Genomic DNA, 18,527 nt, shown 5'->3' with positions numbered 1-18,527 from the left:
AGGAGTCAACTATGCTCTGCCCATTTGTTTTCACATTTTAAGTGAGAGGTATTGTTACATAATGGCACATGGGATATCTATATCTAGGCTATCTATAAATGCCATAAAATACAAATCCATGTTGTGGTGTAGTTTGTTTTGTTTTCCGTCATTAGAATATGTAAAACCTGTGGTAGTATGAATACCGTAGTTGCCCTGTGTGATTTCTTTCTCTTTCAGAAAAAGACAAACATTGTTCATGTTTTTTTATTTAAAATATGTTTTATGACTACAACGCACTAGGCTCAGAGTAGTATAGGCACGTAGCATGTCTCTTACATCAGCTTGATATTATTAATAATGACTCGTTACAATGGCTTATCATTCAAGCAGTACGTGAGGATCTTTTATCGTGTCCCATCAGACGTTTCCCTCCCTTTGTTTTCTTGCCATTGATGCCATGGGATGGATGACCACACTGAGACCACACTGCAGGTTCATATAGTCCTCAATATCTCTGATTTCAAACAGTTACAGTTCTTCTCACCGAGTGACTACCGCTGTATATGACCAATATTCACGTATCGGGGTGAATATTGGAGAGAGAAGAGACATAAAAGTACATAACATGACTTATTATGCACTTTGTGCCTCTGCTCTCTCTCTCTCTCTTTTAGGATATGACTATCTATCTTTTAACTGCAATGATGAGCCTACACAACTAATAATTTCACCCAACTTATTTGTAATGTGATGTGACAATAAATATTCTGATTCTCTTTCATGTTGGCTGAAACCCACGATAATAAAGTACTGATGATGGTATAATATGAAGAATAAACCGTTCATCATGAAAAAGGTAGCTTGACTTGTCATTTAGTATAGTCTTATTTGCATGTGTCTATAATTATAGAACAACATCCCCTTTTCAGTTTCACTTCTTACTTACCATATTTTCAACACAGAAGTCAAAATATGTCTCAACAAATAAATTTAATTCCATTATGAGCAGAATTTGGGTTTTCTTATGATCATTTATTACAGTGTTAATTTAACTCAGAGAGTATACAAATGGAACCATTTGGTTAAATCTATATACGGAGGCCATCTGGCCATGAGGCTAACATTTCTGAGGCCTCCATTTTTAGAAAAGTCGTACCCATCATCAAGCAACAAACAATGAGTATGTAGCGTTTGGAATATTCTACTTCTGTTAACTGCATATACTGCACATTAATATCAAATAAAACGTTGGATATAGGACATAGTTAATGTGTCTTTCTCCTTTGTTATTTTTTTTAAACACACACGCACGATCACATCTATCATCCATCCATCGGATAGATGTGATTTGATTGATGTAAATTTCGAAGTGATTTGACAGGTGGATCAAATGACATGCTTTTGATTACAGTTTAATAATCATCGGGATGTAAAATGACAATGAGATCACAATATGAAAAGAAAAAGTATGTTTTTTTTCAATCCCTCAGGGACCTGCTGAATACGGCTGACCTACTGATATGCAGCATTGGACTTATAATAATATAACAATATAAAGGAGAATACAAGCATACGCCTACTACTATTGAGTAAAACTTTCCTATACGTTGCCCTCGCGCATGATGTTGTCAGGGAATTCAATAGAGAGATTGAGAAAGGAAAAGGCTATATCAACTCCATCCATCTGTCCCAGAGGGGTCAATGCAGGAAAATCCCTTCCCCTTGTGCCACTAATAAGGCGTGGGCTGTTAGTAGACGGAGACATGTTGTCCACAGCACACACAGCCGGTACTAATCCAGCCCTCCTCTTCTCTCCTGCCCTCATAGCAGAGAGAGAGAGATTGAGACAGACAGCTGTGGAACTACTACTACTGAAGGACAAAAACATCTGGCAGCCATGCAGAGCTCATAGTAGTTTCTGGGTCACACACAGTGTTATTGTTGTATGTACAACTTCATAGTTTCCTCATGTCTCCAAACTAGAGCAAGACTTATCTATTCTATCTTTGGTGTGGCAGACAGTTCAATACGAATACATGGTTCCGTTATTGACCGCTTCACTCTAATGCGTGCCATGAATAATAAATAATAATAAACATTATTTTTTTAGAGCACCTTTCAAACTGAAGCACAGGTTAGAAAATCAAGAATGCAAATAATAATAATAATAAAAAAACATCAGTAACAAATACAACTCATGAAAGTGCTGACACGGTTACAAGGGTGATGCAAAACAAAGCAAGGACAGGTAGATCCACAGACAGATATACTGTATTCATTGAATTCCATAGTATAAAAAATAAACTGGTTGCCTCTAAAGTGAGCTCTTGGAAACTGAATGAGTCTATCACATTTCATCTGGTCAATTGTTTCTGAGGCCAGAGAAAGCTTGTACATTGTCTTCAGTCCTGCCCCAGGTTGAGTCGGTGAGAGAATTGGTTTATGTGATGAGTGATGACCTAAGATTGCACTCAGAAGCTATGTAGTATAAAACCGAGCAAGCCTGTTTATTGCTTTAAAAGGTGAACAATATAACATTTTGAAATAAAGATGACAAAGGCAATGAAATCACCAACTGAATCTTTGATGATTCTTTTTTATATATACATGATTTTTAAGCACAGTTGTGACCTGCCAATATACTTCTTTCTCAGTGAGTAATCTTATTCAGGCTGAATGAAGGCTCCATTAAGCCTCAACTCTATGGAGGTTTGTAAGTAGCCTTTTACTGTAAATACTTGTATTGTAATAGGCTACGGGTGAGCATTCCTTCGTGGTAATAGCAGGCTCCTGACTGGCTGAGAAGCACAGAGGCAGGTTTTGTTTGTCTACTTCAATGGATTTGAACTTGGGACCTACAAACAAACAAAACAACTAAACCTCGATGTGATACTGAAACGTATTCTTCCCGTTTGTGTACCAGACATATGCAGACTTTCTTAAGTGATAATCCATAAATAAACACAACAAGAGATTATTCAACTTCACGATATAGCCGCATGCTCTTTCATGAATGTAACTTTTTGACAGGTTTAGCCCATTTCACCTTTAACACAGAATCCTGCTATTTGTGGCTTTAGACAAAGTTCACTCCTCCTGGGTATTGTCATCTTAATGCAAGATGACAGAAAATCAGCCCAGGTTGCCAGGAATGTTAGCCATGATGATGCCCAGAACAGAAATCCATAATACAAAAGAGATGTACAAGGGTAAGACAACCGCAACGCAGCGACAAATGCCTGAAGGAGAACTCTAGCTCTCTTTGGCGTCAGGGATCTTATAAGCCAGAGCTATGGCATGATTATTGTTGGGCCGCACTGGCACAAAATCAACTGATCTGCTATTGGTGGTCTGCCTCTTCATAGTCAGAGCTGACATCAGTTTGGAGCGGTAGAGATCCCCAGCCAGGAAGTACAGAATGGGGTCAATGCAGCTGTTGACACTGGCCAGTGGCCTGGTTATCTTGTAAGAAAAGTTGACAATATTCAGGAACTCGCAGTCGAGGTTCAGCACACGCGACGTGTAGTAGAGAGTCCGGGTTACGTGAAACGGCACGAAGCACACCGCGAACACCACCAGCACCACGACGATCAGCTTGATGGACTTTTGGCGCGACGACGACGAGCTCTGCCGACCGTCCCCCGACAGTCCCCCGCGGGGCCGACACAGGGCCCGCGCCATCAGGCAGTAGCAGACCATGATGACGAGGAACGGGACGCCGAACAGCAGCGCCATGACCACGGAGCTGTAGTCCACGTACTGCTCGAAGGCCCCCTGGCTGGTGGTGTCGTGGCACAGCGTGTCGTTGCCCCGCGGCGAGGTGGTGACGAAGACGATGTTGGGCACCAGGCAGACCGTCACCAGGGCCCACACGGCGGCGCACACGGCGTGCGCGTGCCGCGGCTTCACCAGGCCCATCGTCCGGATGGGGTGGCAGATGCCCAGGTAGCGGTGCACGCTGATGCACGTGAGGAAGAGGATGCTGCAGTAGAGGTTGGCGTAGAAGAGGAAGCGCACGGCCTTGCAGGCGGCCACGCCGAAGGGCCAGTGGCTGCGGTTGGCGTAGTAGTAGATGAGCGTGGGCAGCGACAGCACGTAGAGGAAGTCGGACGTGGCCAGGTGGAACATGAACACGGTGCTGGCGTTCCACGGGCGCATCTCCGATCGGAGGAACATCCACAGGGCCGTGGCGTTGAGCAGCAGGCCGATCACAAACACCAGGCTGTAGGACACGGGCAGCAGGATGTACTTGAACTCCTCGTCGAAGCGGCAGCTGGAGTTGAAGAACGTCATGGCCATCAGGGACTGGTTCTGAACGTGCTTGGCGATGACTGTGTTCATCGTGACTCTCTTCTCAGTGTATATCACTTGATCCACGCCAACAGATTAACACAATTGGGGCTGTATAAGGAATTGGAAGAAATATTAGACATGATCATCCATTTTATATTTGTTTCAAAACTCATATAGCCTAACAGACTATTTGAAGTAAATTGATTGATTGATTGGTTGATTGAATACTTGTATTAACAGTTTGCAAAAAAGGTAGGCCTATACAGTGGTATATACAAAAGGTGCTAAAAGGATAACACAAAAGCCAAAAAAGGCTTATTTACATTGTGGTTCTGTGTAATCAATTCATCGAAAATAGTAGCCTTCAGTAAGCAGTTGGGGGGAACTATGAAGTTGTACATAAAATAATCTTCTTTTCCTGAGTTTCTTAACAAAACATATAGCCTACATTATCAATGTCCAGATATAGCCTGCTGCCTGACTATACTACTCGGTTGATCTTAACTTTATGCTCAGTCACTCACTGCCTATACATGAATAGCAACCACCAGGCTATACACAACAGTACATGTCATGACGTGAACTACTTACCCTGATAGGATCTATCCGTGGCGGGCTGCTGTGTGTGTGTGTTTGTGTGTGCACGCCGCTATACCTCTCCAGACCTGGATAGAGGAGAAGCCTATATTCAACAGGCTGGCTGAGCCTCTCCGCGTGAATGCGTCGCACTGTCCAGTTCTTGAGTTCGTACTTGTCCGTCCGGCTATTGTCCGGCCGGTGCCAATGCGGTGGGGTGAGCGAATGTTAAGTTTCGATGAATGCCGTATTGTGGTCCATAATACCGGTAATAGCGCTGCAACAAGTTAACAACGTTGGACTAGGAGTGTAGGTAGGCTACTGGTCTGGACTGGTGCGGTACACCACCGTCCTCACTCTCTGCTCGCAGCAGGAGATATGGATATGTTACATGATGTATAGACAGTAAGTACAAGTGAAATGGGATTATGGGAAGTGTAAGTGCTGCTGAGTGGACACATTACCTAGGCTACCGCATGCATGCCACTTTTTTTAGATGGCATATATTTCATAAACTCCGGGCCGGAGTTGGAGAGTTTATTTCGATTTTATTAACGACTCATAATAATAATAATAATTAACAAAATGTCTTTAACGTACAGCTTCTAGCTTCCACATGACAATGCACTGTACAACATTTAGAACTTACTTAGCCTAATTGATCCTATGCGTAATAGCCTATATCAGCCTATAGTCAGACAGCTCAGATCTAATTAATCATTAGATCAGGCGCCAGTAGGCTAGACTAGGCTACGTGATCGTGTGAATCAATCCGTTTTATTGTATTTTGTTTTAGAAAAGGGTAGGGGGGGGGGGGGGACTGACTGACTGACCACACCCACAAGTTGGTGGTATGGGTGTGACGGGTGTCAGAAATTGATTTGATGACTGAAGGAATTAAAGAAGACCCATCTTTAATATTGAACCATTCAGTGACTCATAGTCATACTCATAATATAGGCCTATATAGCCTATAAAGCTACTGTACAAGTGTAACATTTCCACTCACATGTAGGAATATACCTCTGACACTGCCTGCAGGTAATCAAGCAATCAAGCAGTCCTCAAAGAGATGTGGTTGAAATCAAGAAAACTCCTGCAGAATCAAGAATTTCTCCCTGGAAATAAAACGTCCGAGGCTATAAGGACGGCATGGCAGCCCTGAATAAGATATGATCAACAGTTGATATAGGATACAATAAAACAATTTCTTATGGTTCTATTTTAGTGTAAATGATATTGTCTCATTATAGCCAACATTTTTACCTTGTAGGCCTACTACAAAAACCTAGGATGCATATCAAATAAGATGATAATGGTAGCTGCATATTTCAATATTTCTTGTAGAATATTACCTTTTGGAATAGGAACTGTTACTGTCATGCATTAGGACACCAGTTCCTAAAAGACAAATATAGCCTTTCTACCTTAGAAAAGTTAGCCCAATATTTGCACAGCTGGCTATGATGAAATGCCACAATTAAGCCTTATACTGTACACATTATAGTGTACATTAGAGCTATATCTGTGCCTGCACAAATCAACATAATCTAAATAGTGAATTCTGTTAGAGGCAGACATTCCTATGATAACATTTTAAGGCATGATCATAAAGAAATAAAATCAGGATGAACAATGCTGTTGATATAGCTCACATTCTGACACAGCGGACAGGTGCATGTCACTTCAAATTAAGGACAACACAATTAGGGTAAAGCTGTGACTTTGTACTGTTTAAACCTACAGGAATCTATGCAAGAAAGGTTCAGAGAGCCAGAGCCCACAGGTGTATACAGACAGGTCCATATCAATCTCTGACTTGCACCATTTCAAAATGGAGGAGATGCTTTTTGTGGTTTTGGTGGATATATTTATAGCTATCTTTGGGCTATTTGTTCCAGCCGGGGTCTAGCTGGGGTCAGCATGCCATTTGCTACGCATGCCATCCTTCTCTCAGGCCAATGCCGCAGACATCCTGAGGTCTGGACTGAGCATGGAGAAGAACCTGCAGTGTTGTAGTGGCTATTCTTTTCTGGTTTGGTTTAAAATGCTACATACTGTATGCTGTAGTAGTCCGTGCCAGGGGCTTTTCCCAAATGAGAGAATACAAAGAGATAACAGTTTAGTGTCCACATTGAAACTGAACCCTGGCGTACTGTATGTAGACTTTGTTTGCATGGGTCAGCCAGCCTGTCATTAGTGCTGTCTGTGTGTGTGTGTGTGTGTGTGTGTGTGTGTGTGTGTGTGTGTGTGTGTGTGTGTGTGTGTGTGTGTGTGTGTGTGTGTGTGTGTGTGCGCGAGCGACAGTGGTGACAGATGACTGGAATCACAGTATGTGATCCTCATGAGAAACCTTGTAGAGTGGACATATACAAAAGACAAAGAATATGTGCTGAAAAGCTGTTTCATGATGTATTATTATGATTTTACAAATTGAATAAATAATGAAATATTATTTTGTATTCTTATTCATGTGTCCTACTTACGCCATGTGTTTTTATGTCAGGTGTTATTGTCAATGTCAAGTGAATCTGCAGTTCTGATTGTAATGGAAAGTGCATTCCATAGTTTTGGAGCCAGAAGGGAGAAGAGTTTGGGACAATGCTCCACACGTCCCAAACAGCACTTGCCCTGGCCTTGACCTCCTACAGGCATATGCACAAGCTCAACTTATGTAACTTTAATAGCACTTTATGTAAACATATAGCACTCTATAGTCTATACACATAGTTTCCTTAGATAGATATTCCACTGTTAGGTTCTTAAGCTTACGTAGGATTGTATGTATGTACATGTATTGTAATGTATGTATTACCATGTTTTTTGTTCTTGCTTATTGTAAATTGTTCTGGATTAGCGCCCAGCATCTGCTAAATGCCTAAATTGTACATGTAAATTAATACACTTTCATCAAAACTAGTTGCATTGATCAATTCAAAACAGAAGAAGAAAAAAGAAAGTGAATGCCACGTGATAAAGGCAACTGGTTGAACGTGTTCCACCCCATCATGTCAAGCTCTATCAAACAAAGCCCCATATTCTTTTAAACAGGTGGATTTCAGAAAAAGTAAGTGCGTGCATTACGTGGCAAAGGTTTACTTTGCTTAAGTTGAAATCTAAAGAAGACCCCTAGCGTGTCATTAGTGCTCATTGGATTGTTTTTCACATGGTTGATTTCAGCCGGCGGGGAGCAAACCAGTTTGTTTTTTACATGGTAATGTATGTAACTGACACATACCTGCTGTCGACAGACAGCAGGGAGGGATGAGTTAGGTCATGTTTTGTAATGAGTAACTACTCCTACTAAAAAGGAGAAAACATAAACACAGTGCACACCGCCACACACATTAACAGCACTGGCACTGACTGGCATATGGCTTATGAGAAAATTCCATTTAACTAACATAATGCCACCAGTGTTGATTTTGGCAGCACATTTTGATTATAGTTTTTGTCTCATTTTAGTCAGCTGGAATGTGTTAGTGTTAGTCTAGTTTTAGTCGACTAAATGTCATAAGATTCTACAGTTGATACATTCTAAAATGTATTTTGGCGGGCCTTGATGCCGTCGCAATGGCCGATTTTACGCTTGCTGAAAATAGCAGATCTACAAGCTACAGCGCGACGCGTTGTGAGCTTGTAGATCTGCTATTTTCAGCATGCAACCAAGTGTAAAATGACTTGTACTGGATCTCTTGTCCACTAGTCCCGTACCTTCCTAACTTTTTAGTCTAGTTTTTAATTTGTTGACGAAATTGTCAATATATTTAGTCTTAGTTTTAATCATCAAAGCTTAGTTTTCATTCAGTTTTCGTCAGTGAAAAAAGGTAGTCGACGAACATTTTTCGTCTTAGTATTAGTCGACAAAAACAACACTAGTTCATAGTATACTGGTGCTGGTACCCTTCCTGCACAATGGAAATAATTCACCCACTCCCCTTGTCTTTGGAACTATACACAAATGCATGCAATGCATACACAGCAGTTTTTTCAGGATCCACTTCAGAAGTGCATATGTGTATAAGCACGTCATTTGACTGAGCTGGCATAATTATCATTTCTCTCATAATGTCTGCATAGACTTGGCCGTGTCACGTGTGTGTCCAACCATGTCATTTCCATAACAACATAGCAATTGCATAACTTCAAAGTGGAAACGCATTTCTCTTGTCCAGTCATGTGGAGTCTCTGGACATGCAGGACATTTCCAGTTGGCTTTTATAAGGAGAGGTTCAGGGACGTGCACACATAGATATCAAAGGGGGCTTCAGCCCCTGCCCTTTTTACCCGTCTGTAAAACAACTGCCCTCTCTAGACCACGAATGCAGCATTTACTATGGTGAAAGAAATGCAAATTTGCAAATGCCACTCCTTTCCTTTCCATGCCATACCGGAAGGCAGCATTCAGGAGATTATTTTTTTCTTCCCGAAGTCTCCTGAACTTGAACGCAGCAAGCCTTGAACGCAGCGTTGCGCCCCGAAAATAGCTGATCTGCTATTTTCGCTATTTTGGGCCAAAAGTGCCCTCTTATGGGATTTCAGCCCCTGCCTCTCTAACACTCTCTGCACGTCCCTGGAGAGGTTCGAACAAGGAGTTACAAAGTAGGGCAAAAGAAACCAGTTTGTGAATATCATTATTACATTTTATATCTAAAATATTTAGGGCTGTCAAAGTTAACGTACTATTTTTTTTTTTTTTAAGATATTTTTTTGCGGCTTACGCCTTTTATTGATTTTTGAAGGGACAGACAGTAGGCTGACAGGAAACGGGAGAGAGATGGGGGGATGACATGCAGTAAAGGCCGTGTCGGGTCCGGGAGTCGAACCCGCGGCACACTGCGACTGGATTACCAGTCCGGTGCCCAGACCGTTACGCTACGGCCTGGGCCAGTTAACGCACTATTAACTAGTTAACTCACAATCCTTTTAACGGCACTCATTTTTTTAATGCGCGATTAACGCACTGTGAAGTTTGACAGAATGGTTGAGAGACGCATGCATGTGAATGCAGGCAGTCAGTGAGCCCCGCCTCTCTCCCCCTCTCTCTCTCTCCCAGTGAGTCTACACAATTAGAAAACTTTGAAAACATGTTATTTTGATCAACATGGCCTGTTATCTCTCGTAATGGTACCATTGGCCAACATCAATACAGATCTTTAGTTTGGGTCTGGAAGGCTAAATGTCATCAAATGGTGGTCCGTGGCTCAAATGCAGAATAAATAATGGGCCTTGATATGAAAACTCTTGAAAACCACTGATTTAAGGTATATTTAGAACGTATACAAAATATGCGATTAATTTGCGATTAATCACAGTTAACTATGGACAATCATGCGATTAATCGGATTAAATATTTTAATCAATTGACAGCCCTAAAAACAAACAAAGCATTATATTTATACCATGTTTTGTTCTTGCTTACTGTAAATCGTTGTCTGCTAAATGCCTAAAATTATAAATTGAAGCTAACATTTCTTGCATTATGAATCTATGGTTAGTTTCTTACTTACTTATTTTAGCATGTTGCATATTTACAATTTGCACCTGTGGTGCTGTGCCATACAATTATGAACAGTCTACGCACTGTGGATTGGTTTATAGTTTTATATCAAGACAGAGACAGAGCACACATGAAGACGGCATTCTGAGATATCAAAGTACATATTGCTTTCTGAACCATTTTCTGTACAGTTCATTGTAGAATGAAAATGGCTCTATCTCTGCTGTTTAAAAAAAAAAACACTTTCTTTACTCTCAAAGTCAATATGTTAATTCCATGAACAATACATAAATAGCACTGCTCAAGTGGGTAAGTGAGGGAATCTTATATGAATTTGAAACTTCAAAACATGATGTTATAAGTATAACGGCATAGAGCGACAGTGTGTGAGAGTTGTGGCCCAGAAACGGAATAGGTAGCGAGAAGCCTCTTCTTTGGCGGTTGCGTGGCAGCGTGAACCTGATGGCTCAGTGACAGTCAAGAGTTGCTTTGTACAGCATTCATTTTTAAAAGCCACGTACGTACAAGAGCCGCTTAATGGATAGAGGTGCCGATTAAGCAACAATAACAGTATCAAACAGGAAGCAATGTGAGATAAACGACTCTCCTTCATTTCAGAGGCTGTTATGGTAAATATGTACAGCTTACATTTTATACTCCAACCATAGCCTTAGTTTGTGGCTTTTACAAGCTCATTGCCAGGCTCAATCACAGCAGAGTAGTGGAAAGTACATAGGGCAAACCATGCATGTAAATGGTAGACACCGGTATCAAGTGAACGCCGAGGAAAAACATAGGAGAATTGTATTTTCATTTAATAGGCAGTTAATACAACACCTACTAGGTCTTGAGACCATAATCAATATTTGCGTATATGGTTGGGATTTGATATGAATATCTTGCACCATGCTTTGTAATTGCTCACTCATCTGAAGGTCCATATAGAGTGGTCTGCGAGATGACTATTTCATGTGTTCCATGCCTGGAGGTTTTGTGTACTTGCACAGAGACAAACCTTTGTTACAGTATTGATAGAGTAAACGAAGAGATAAGCAGGGCTGTGAGTTCAGCTGGTTATACCAAACCACTGGTCTTCTCAGTCCCCAGTTCGTCAAAGTCAAAGTCGTACGATTTGTCACACACGTTACCGCAGTGAGATTGGTTCTCCGCGTTTGACCCATCTCTTGGAGCGGTGAGCCGCAGCGTGCGCCGTGCTCGGGAATCATTTTGATTAGTAGATTTGACCCCCCCCAATCCAACCCTTTGATGCTGAGTGCCAAGCAGGGAGGCATTGGGTTCCATTTTTACAGTCTTTGGTATGACCCGGCCCGGGGATCGAACCCCCGACCTCCCTGTTTCAGGGCGGACACTCTAACCACAAGGCCACGGTCTGAATAAAGCGTTGATTCAGTGCTTCCCCCTAGAAACGTTGCCCCGGTGAGGGTGAGGCTGTATAGACTTCTGAAGTGTATTGGTGATGAGAAATCTTCATTGAAACCAACAGATGGAATCCTCTCCAGTTAGAAACAATTCATACTTGGGTCACACATCCGTGGTGCTTGATGAAGTATAAATTAGGTCCTTCTGGTGGCTCAATGGTGGGGGAAACACTGACTCTGACCTGCTCTCACACCAGCTATATTCTTTGCGTCTGTGTCAGTTCCAGATCCTGGGCAGGTTGTCCAGGATCCTGCGGCGGTGTGAGGGGTTGCATACACCAGCAGCACGTAAATCCTCCTCTGTGATGCCACTATTGCAAAGACACAATGACACAGCATCATCATTCATTAATACCAGGCAGAATCCCAGAAAACTGTTCATCTCCAACAATTCAGAATTGGTATATTTATTACGGTTTGGCGAGTAACAACATTCCTATCCTATGACAGAAATAAGCCATCATTACCACCTGATTATTAATATGCAATAAGATGTTCCGTCCCTTTTTGCATCTGACAATTCTTTGGTTATATTCAATACTGTAAATTGAGATTAATGAATTTTAACAATGTTCACACATTGTAATTCATTATTATAAAACTCTTCAGAAACACCCAGTGCATTTACAACTGGACTGTACATATCTAATTACAGTCTGATCACAGTGCATGGCTATATGTCACACTCTTTACCTGAAGTAATCCAGATCATCCCAGCCATTCAGACTGAGGCCCAAGGTGTACCTTTGAAGGCCAAGAGCACCGAGAAGCTCCCGAACCGTCTCTGGTGCACCATGAAGGACAGATACCTGCAATGAGGTAAAACAAAACAAGCTAAAACATCAGATCAGCAATTTCTAAAGCTGCCTGTTGGCCTAAACCTGAGGCTTGATCATGGATCTAAAGCTGCCTGTTGGCCTAAGCCTGAGGCTTGATCATGGATCTAAAGCTGCCTGTTGGCCTAAGCCTGAGGCTTGATTATGGATCTAAAGCTGCCTGTTGGCCTAAGCCTGAGGCTTGATCATGGATCTAAAGCTGCCTGTTGGCCTAAGCCTGAGGCTTGATTATGGATCTAAAGCTGCCTGTTGGCCTAAGCCTGAGGCTTGATCATGGATCTTGCCGCAAAAGAACAAGGAGGCACGGCCTTTGCGCTTAGAGGCAGGCCCACGGCCGTCTTGAGTGACAGGCTGTCAGCCCATGACGTAAATCACAGTCAAGTTCAAGTGCACGGTCATGTGCCCGAGACGGAGATTGATAATCTCCGTCAAATTAGTGCTATGAAAACTGATCGCATCGCTCTACAGCCTAGAGGCGCTTGCTGACGATGGACACATTTTATTAATGGATTAAATAGGCCGGGGCCCTCAAGGTGTTAAGAACACAAGCCCGATGCGTTTTTTTAACAGAATAGCGTTGTTACTTCGTATTTTAACACGAGGCAAGCAATCCGTTTTTAACATAACAGTAGAGTAGGCATTAACGAGAATGGAAACGATGATTGACCCAAGGCCATTATAGTGACCCACCTCTATGCATTGCCATTCCATTGAATAAGAAATAGCTGCGACAAAGGGGAGGCATACTTTGGTTAGACATAGCAGTGATTAGACATAGCATTGGTCCGACTGGATTAAGGTTGGTGAGGGGTGCGTAGAAACGACCGGATTAAGTTTGGTGAGGGGTGCGTTAAAACGACCGGATTAAGGTTGGTGAGGGGTGCGTTAAAACGCCCGGATTAAGGTTGGTGAGGGGTGCGTTAAAACGACCGGATTAAGGTTGGTGAGGGGTGCGTTAAAACGACCGGATTAAGGTTGGTGAGGGGTGCGTTAAAACGACCGGATTAAGGTTGGTGAGGGGTGCGTTAAAACGACCGGATTAAGGTTGGTGAGGGGTGTGTTAAAACGACAGGATCTATCTATCTATCTATCTAAATGATCTGGTGACAAATGATGACACGTCGATGTTGTCAGTTACTGGGAAGTCGGATGTCAAGAACTTCCACAGAAAAGTGAGTTAGAATCTCAAGGGAAACCGTACCGGATTGCCTGGTTGAGTCACCATTATAAGGAAATGTGCCCATAATCAATCGCAAGTGTCTGCTTACTCATAGAATAAGTTACAATGAACAGCAACATGAGTTTAATATGAAAGGTTAATTTATTTCCCCCACACCACGACCATATCCCCCCTCCCAACACAACAATGGTCCCCAGGTTAATTCTCAGTCAGGGTGGTGGTCCCCAGGTTGATTCTCAGTCAGGGTGGTGGTCCCCAGGTTGATTCTCAGTCAGGGTGGTGGTCCCCAGGTTGATTCTCAGTCAGGTTGGTGGTCCCCAGGTTGATTCTCAGTCAGGGTGGTGGTCCCCAGGTTGATTCTCAGTCAGGGTGGTGGTCCTCAGGTTGATTCTCATCTAAATCACATCAAATGGTGGTCCATGGCTCAAATTCTGAATAAACAAGGTTACCTTAGCATGTTATTGAAATATTCCAAGAGTTAAATAGCGCTAAAATACGAACTAATATAACTATTAAAAGTAAACTAATACACGTTAAAAACGGAAGCTTGTGTAATGTTACTTCCAAGTTCCATCCAATGCTTCTCCTACGAGGAAATCAAGAAATCACTTTGGCGTTTCCATTTAATGCCTGAACAACTCTACTGTTATGTTAAAAATTGATTGCTTGTGTAGGGCCTCGCGTTAAAATATGAAGTAACAACGCTATTCTGTAAAAAAATTGCGTTGTCACTCAAGACGGCCGTTGGCCCGCCTCTAAGCGCAAAGGATCCATAATCAAGCACCACGCTTATGCTGTGTCCTACCTCATTCTCCCAGCCCCTCTCAGCAGGCATTATTGGGCCATTTCTCTGGCCTGGCCACTGGCTGGGACTGGGACTGAATTGTTTTCTGCGGTCTGTTGGAAAGAAGTCCACCTCACTGAGCGACTTGGCCATTTGCAATGCAGTGAGGGAGTTGTCTCCAGGTCTATGCTGCTGCTGCTGGTCCACCACCCACGGAACGGAGGTCTGGTATTGAGGTAAGCGGGTAGAAGCGTAGGGAAAGAGAGTCGGGGCATTGGCTCCCCGAATAGGACTGCCTCTCTCAGGTTGAAGCTGATGTTGGTCCCTCCTGCTTGCCTCTCTAACGATGGCTGAGTGGTTGATATACATGTTCTTATGGTTCTTTACTGGGAGTGAGTCCTCAACGATCTTTTTGCCCGAGTATTTTGCTCTAGGTTGTGACGTCTGCTCTTGGCATTGTGTGGTGGTGGTGGTGGCGGCGGCACTTTGGGTTGGAGGGATGAGAGGTGGGGTTTTGGCCGGGAAGAGCTGATAGGAGTTGGCCTGCGGCGCGTGGTGGAGGTCATTGGTCAAAGAAGAAGTGTAGGGAGGCAGGACGGCCGGTATCTCGATCTCGGTGAAGTCTGACCTGCGGGAGGAGGAGGTCTTCCGGTCAAAGCACTGGCCTCGTGCCAGCTTGGGGAGCTGCAAGGCCTCGTCCCCAGACCAGATCACCTGGGGTGGAGGGGGCTCCTCCACCCTGCGTGGCACAGACACACCTTCAAAGATGAAATAGGCAGGGTTGGTGTAACTGCTTGCGGTTAGTTTGGGAGGTGTTGCTGAAGACCTGTAATGTGTAAGACCACACACACACACACACACACACACACACACACACACACACACACACACACACACACACACACACACACACACACACACACACACACACACACACACACACACACACACACACACACACACACACACACACACACACACACACACACACACACACACACACACACAAAAACGAGAATTTCATGGGAATTGCATTGCTAGCCATTTCTCTGTCATATACAATGGATATCTACAGACTCTACAGTATAATATCACCAATGCCTTCAACATTTGAACCAGTTCCAACCTGGCTTGCCTATTATTCTAGGCATACCATTCATTTTCAAGAGTTCCCAAATTCTAAAAAGTGGTTAATGCCATAATAATATTATGGCAGTATTATGATAATACTGTAGATAAAATGAGAACAAACAAGTCATTTACATTGCATTCATGTCCCTGCCTTTGCTGTGTCAATATTTTATTTATTTTACAATGACAAAATTATGTTTTGTGCTTCAAAGATATTAATGAACAGTCCAAACAATATATTGTTTGATACCTGAAATATACTTTTTTTCTCTCTCCAATGTTCTCTAGTCAGTTGCACTTGAAGTGAGCTACAGGCTGTCTACTGCTTTACACTGATGCTTGGAAATACCGTGGGGACCTCAGTCTCACCTGCTGCTATGAACCCGTGTAGATTGGGGAGGCAACTGCCCCTTTTGCAGACCCCTCTCATCCTTCTCAAAGCAGAACCACTCTGAAAAAAATGACAGGTGGACACAGAGTCCACAGTATATTTCAAAATCAACAGGAATTCTCCAAAGTTGGTGTGTTGAACTTGTGTGTCTAGAATAAGGCTATAGACCAATATCAGACGTTACAAGCAGCAGCAGTGTGTTTATGCGTGTTGTCATGGGGCCTGACCTGGTGGCAAAATACTGGCTCTTATCAATGGCTGTGTCAGTGGCTCAGGATGCATCTGGACAGTGGCAGTCAACCGGGGAGCCAGAAGGGGAAGCACTCAAAAGAGACCAGCAAGTGAAAAGCCAAGCCAAAGATCATTGAGGAACCGAATAGAGGAAGCAATGAAAGATTCACTGGTGAGCCAAAGAATTCAGGGAGGAGGAGGAGGAGGAGGAGGACGACGGGAAGTTTAGTAGGAATTGATAGTGCAAGCCAGGGGTCAGATGAGGAGATGGTAGCAATTCGGGGTTGCCTCACCATAGATCCTCTCTCGTGTTCCTCGTCTATCAATGGGTACGTGGACACTGACCCGGCCCCTTATGGAACCCATCTCCTCTCCCCGGTGACTCAGGAATGTCTCAAACTGCTCCGTTGTGCCAGTAAGAGAGCGCAGAGCCACACAGCACTCACCTACAGTAGATATAAAGATAGTTATCGTCAATATGGCTCATGTATTGTCTATGAAGTTACCACAACAGTGACAATGGAAAACCAAAATAGATTGGCCAAAGACCGACCGTATGACTCAAACCCGTCACATGACTTGACGGACAACAGCAGGTGCTGATCTTGAAGATATTCCAAGTCAGACACAATTGGAGGAAGCTAGGGAACACAGAACACACAAATTAGCAATATTATGTTGGTATGTGAGATTTTGGTTTTGTCCAACTATATCCCCTAACATGAAAAGTGGCACTGAAAATGTGCTAACCTTTGGAAGCTGTTTGGAGGACCAGCCGAGTTTGAGGAACCCAGGCACATCACAGCCCTGCGAGTCATTTTCACTAGAACGGCGTGTCTCTGTAAAAAAAAAGAAGAGGTTATTATCATTATCATGATCATGATTATCATCATTTAGTGAAAAAGTGTGAAAGGAAGTATTTTAAACCTGACCCTTTTTGCTGAAGCATAAATTAGGCTTTATGTTTTGCTGGCATACCTTCTAGGCAGGATGAGTGAAACTCAATGAAGAACTTGGCTTTGCTCGCAGTCTTCACAATAGCTTCGACACCTTCAAGCTCTATCCAGGCCTTTTGCATGACCGAGTTTGGGTCTTTTGGAAATTCAAGGCACGGGTTGTTACATAAGGAATGCTATTGGACACCTTAATTTGTGTTTCCCAAGAGCCACAACAAAAGACATTACCTGTTTTGGAGATGAACTGCGATATCACCCCTACTTGGAACGTGGCGAAAACAGGCGAGTGATCACTGGTGAATATGTCATCTGTACAACCTAGTGACATACATGTCATAATCATAATCATAACCATTGCAGTCAATATCACATTTAGCAACCCAATGAAGTAGTTATGAATACTGTTTCTATTTTATAACATGAAACTATAATTGAACTGTGTATGTAGTCAGTACCGGCGTGATAATTGAATTATTCTGAATTGTGATAATATTCTCATAGATTTGGGTGTTGTTTTGACGAACAAGCAGTGTTATAAGTACAACTTTACAGGAGTAGTTCCAATTTTCAGTACTTTAACTTGAGTTACTACTAGTTACTTTGTAGATTTTGTTCATTGTTACAAAACATGTATGAACCACTTCAGATCTTTATACATCTACAAGCTCACAATGTGTCGCGATGCGATGCATTGTGAGCTTGTAGATCTGCTATTTTCAAAAGCTTTTTATACATTTTATAAAATCTTAAACTTGTGAAACGTACGGGACTACTTTCTACTTTTGGTGCTTTAAATACATTTTGATACCAATACCTTTGTACTTTTATAGTAAACTTTGAATTCCTGAATTCCTACTTCTATTGCAGTATTGATACTTTTACTTAAGTAAAACATTTGAGTCAGTTTTCCACCAGTGTATATAAGGCTACAGAGTAACTGCACGATAGATGAATTCTTCCGATTGAATTGCGATAATATTGTAGTAGATTTGGCTGCTGTTTTGACTGTCCCAGACACACTGGATGTGAAAACAGGAGAGAGGTCACAAGCAGTGCAACGGCCTGAGTCTGTTTGAAACTTTACTAGATTTTTTGCTAGTTTCATCATAGTATGCTGAGGGGAAGACATAACAGGCTTAGGATGAATGGCAGGAAATGACTCCGTTCCTTTATACACCGCACAGCCCACGATGTAGGGCTGACCATTATTCATTTACAGACCCACTGG

The 18,527-nt window shown here is 42.6% G+C and overlaps 2 protein-coding genes across 2 annotated transcripts in view; both read right to left on the bottom strand.

The window, feature by feature from the left end:
• Positions 1–1,115: 1,115 nt before the first annotated feature.
• Positions 1,116–5,192, bottom strand: LOC310872962 (P2Y purinoceptor 4). The gene is made up of 2 exons (XM_083785180.1): positions 4,867–5,192; positions 1,116–4,383 (listed from the first exon to the last, which is right to left on the bottom strand). Exon 2 carries the CDS (start codon positions 4,321–4,323, stop codon positions 3,235–3,237), a length of 1,089 nt encoding a protein of 362 aa, XP_083641306.1. The 5' UTR covers positions 4,324–4,383; positions 4,867–5,192; the 3' UTR covers positions 1,116–3,234.
• Positions 5,193–10,447: 5,255 nt separating this feature from the next.
• inppl1b (inositol polyphosphate phosphatase-like 1b) overlaps positions 10,448–18,527 on the bottom strand; it is a 39,564-nt gene continuing 31,484 nt past the window's right edge. Inside the window, exons 21-29 of the mRNA XM_083786168.1 lie at positions 17,528–17,617; positions 17,322–17,435; positions 17,094–17,182; positions 16,897–16,984; positions 16,637–16,789; positions 16,091–16,172; positions 14,612–15,416; positions 12,484–12,599; positions 10,448–12,101 (exon numbers count right to left, since the gene is read on the bottom strand). Coding sequence (XP_083642294.1) covers positions 12,008–12,101; positions 12,484–12,599; positions 14,612–15,416; positions 16,091–16,172; positions 16,637–16,789; positions 16,897–16,984; positions 17,094–17,182; positions 17,322–17,435; positions 17,528–17,617 — 1,631 coding nt within the window. The 3' untranslated portion in view covers positions 10,448–12,007. The remainder of the gene's footprint in view (positions 12,102–12,483; positions 12,600–14,611; positions 15,417–16,090; positions 16,173–16,636; positions 16,790–16,896; positions 16,985–17,093; positions 17,183–17,321; positions 17,436–17,527; positions 17,618–18,527) is intronic.

The sequence above is a fragment of the Protomyctophum parallelum genome (genome assembly GCF_964188405.1).
Source record: "Protomyctophum parallelum genome assembly, chromosome: 16".
Taxonomy (NCBI): domain Eukaryota; kingdom Metazoa; phylum Chordata; class Actinopteri; order Myctophiformes; family Myctophidae; genus Protomyctophum; species Protomyctophum parallelum.
This window is presented reverse-complemented; position numbering and strand designations above follow the sequence as displayed.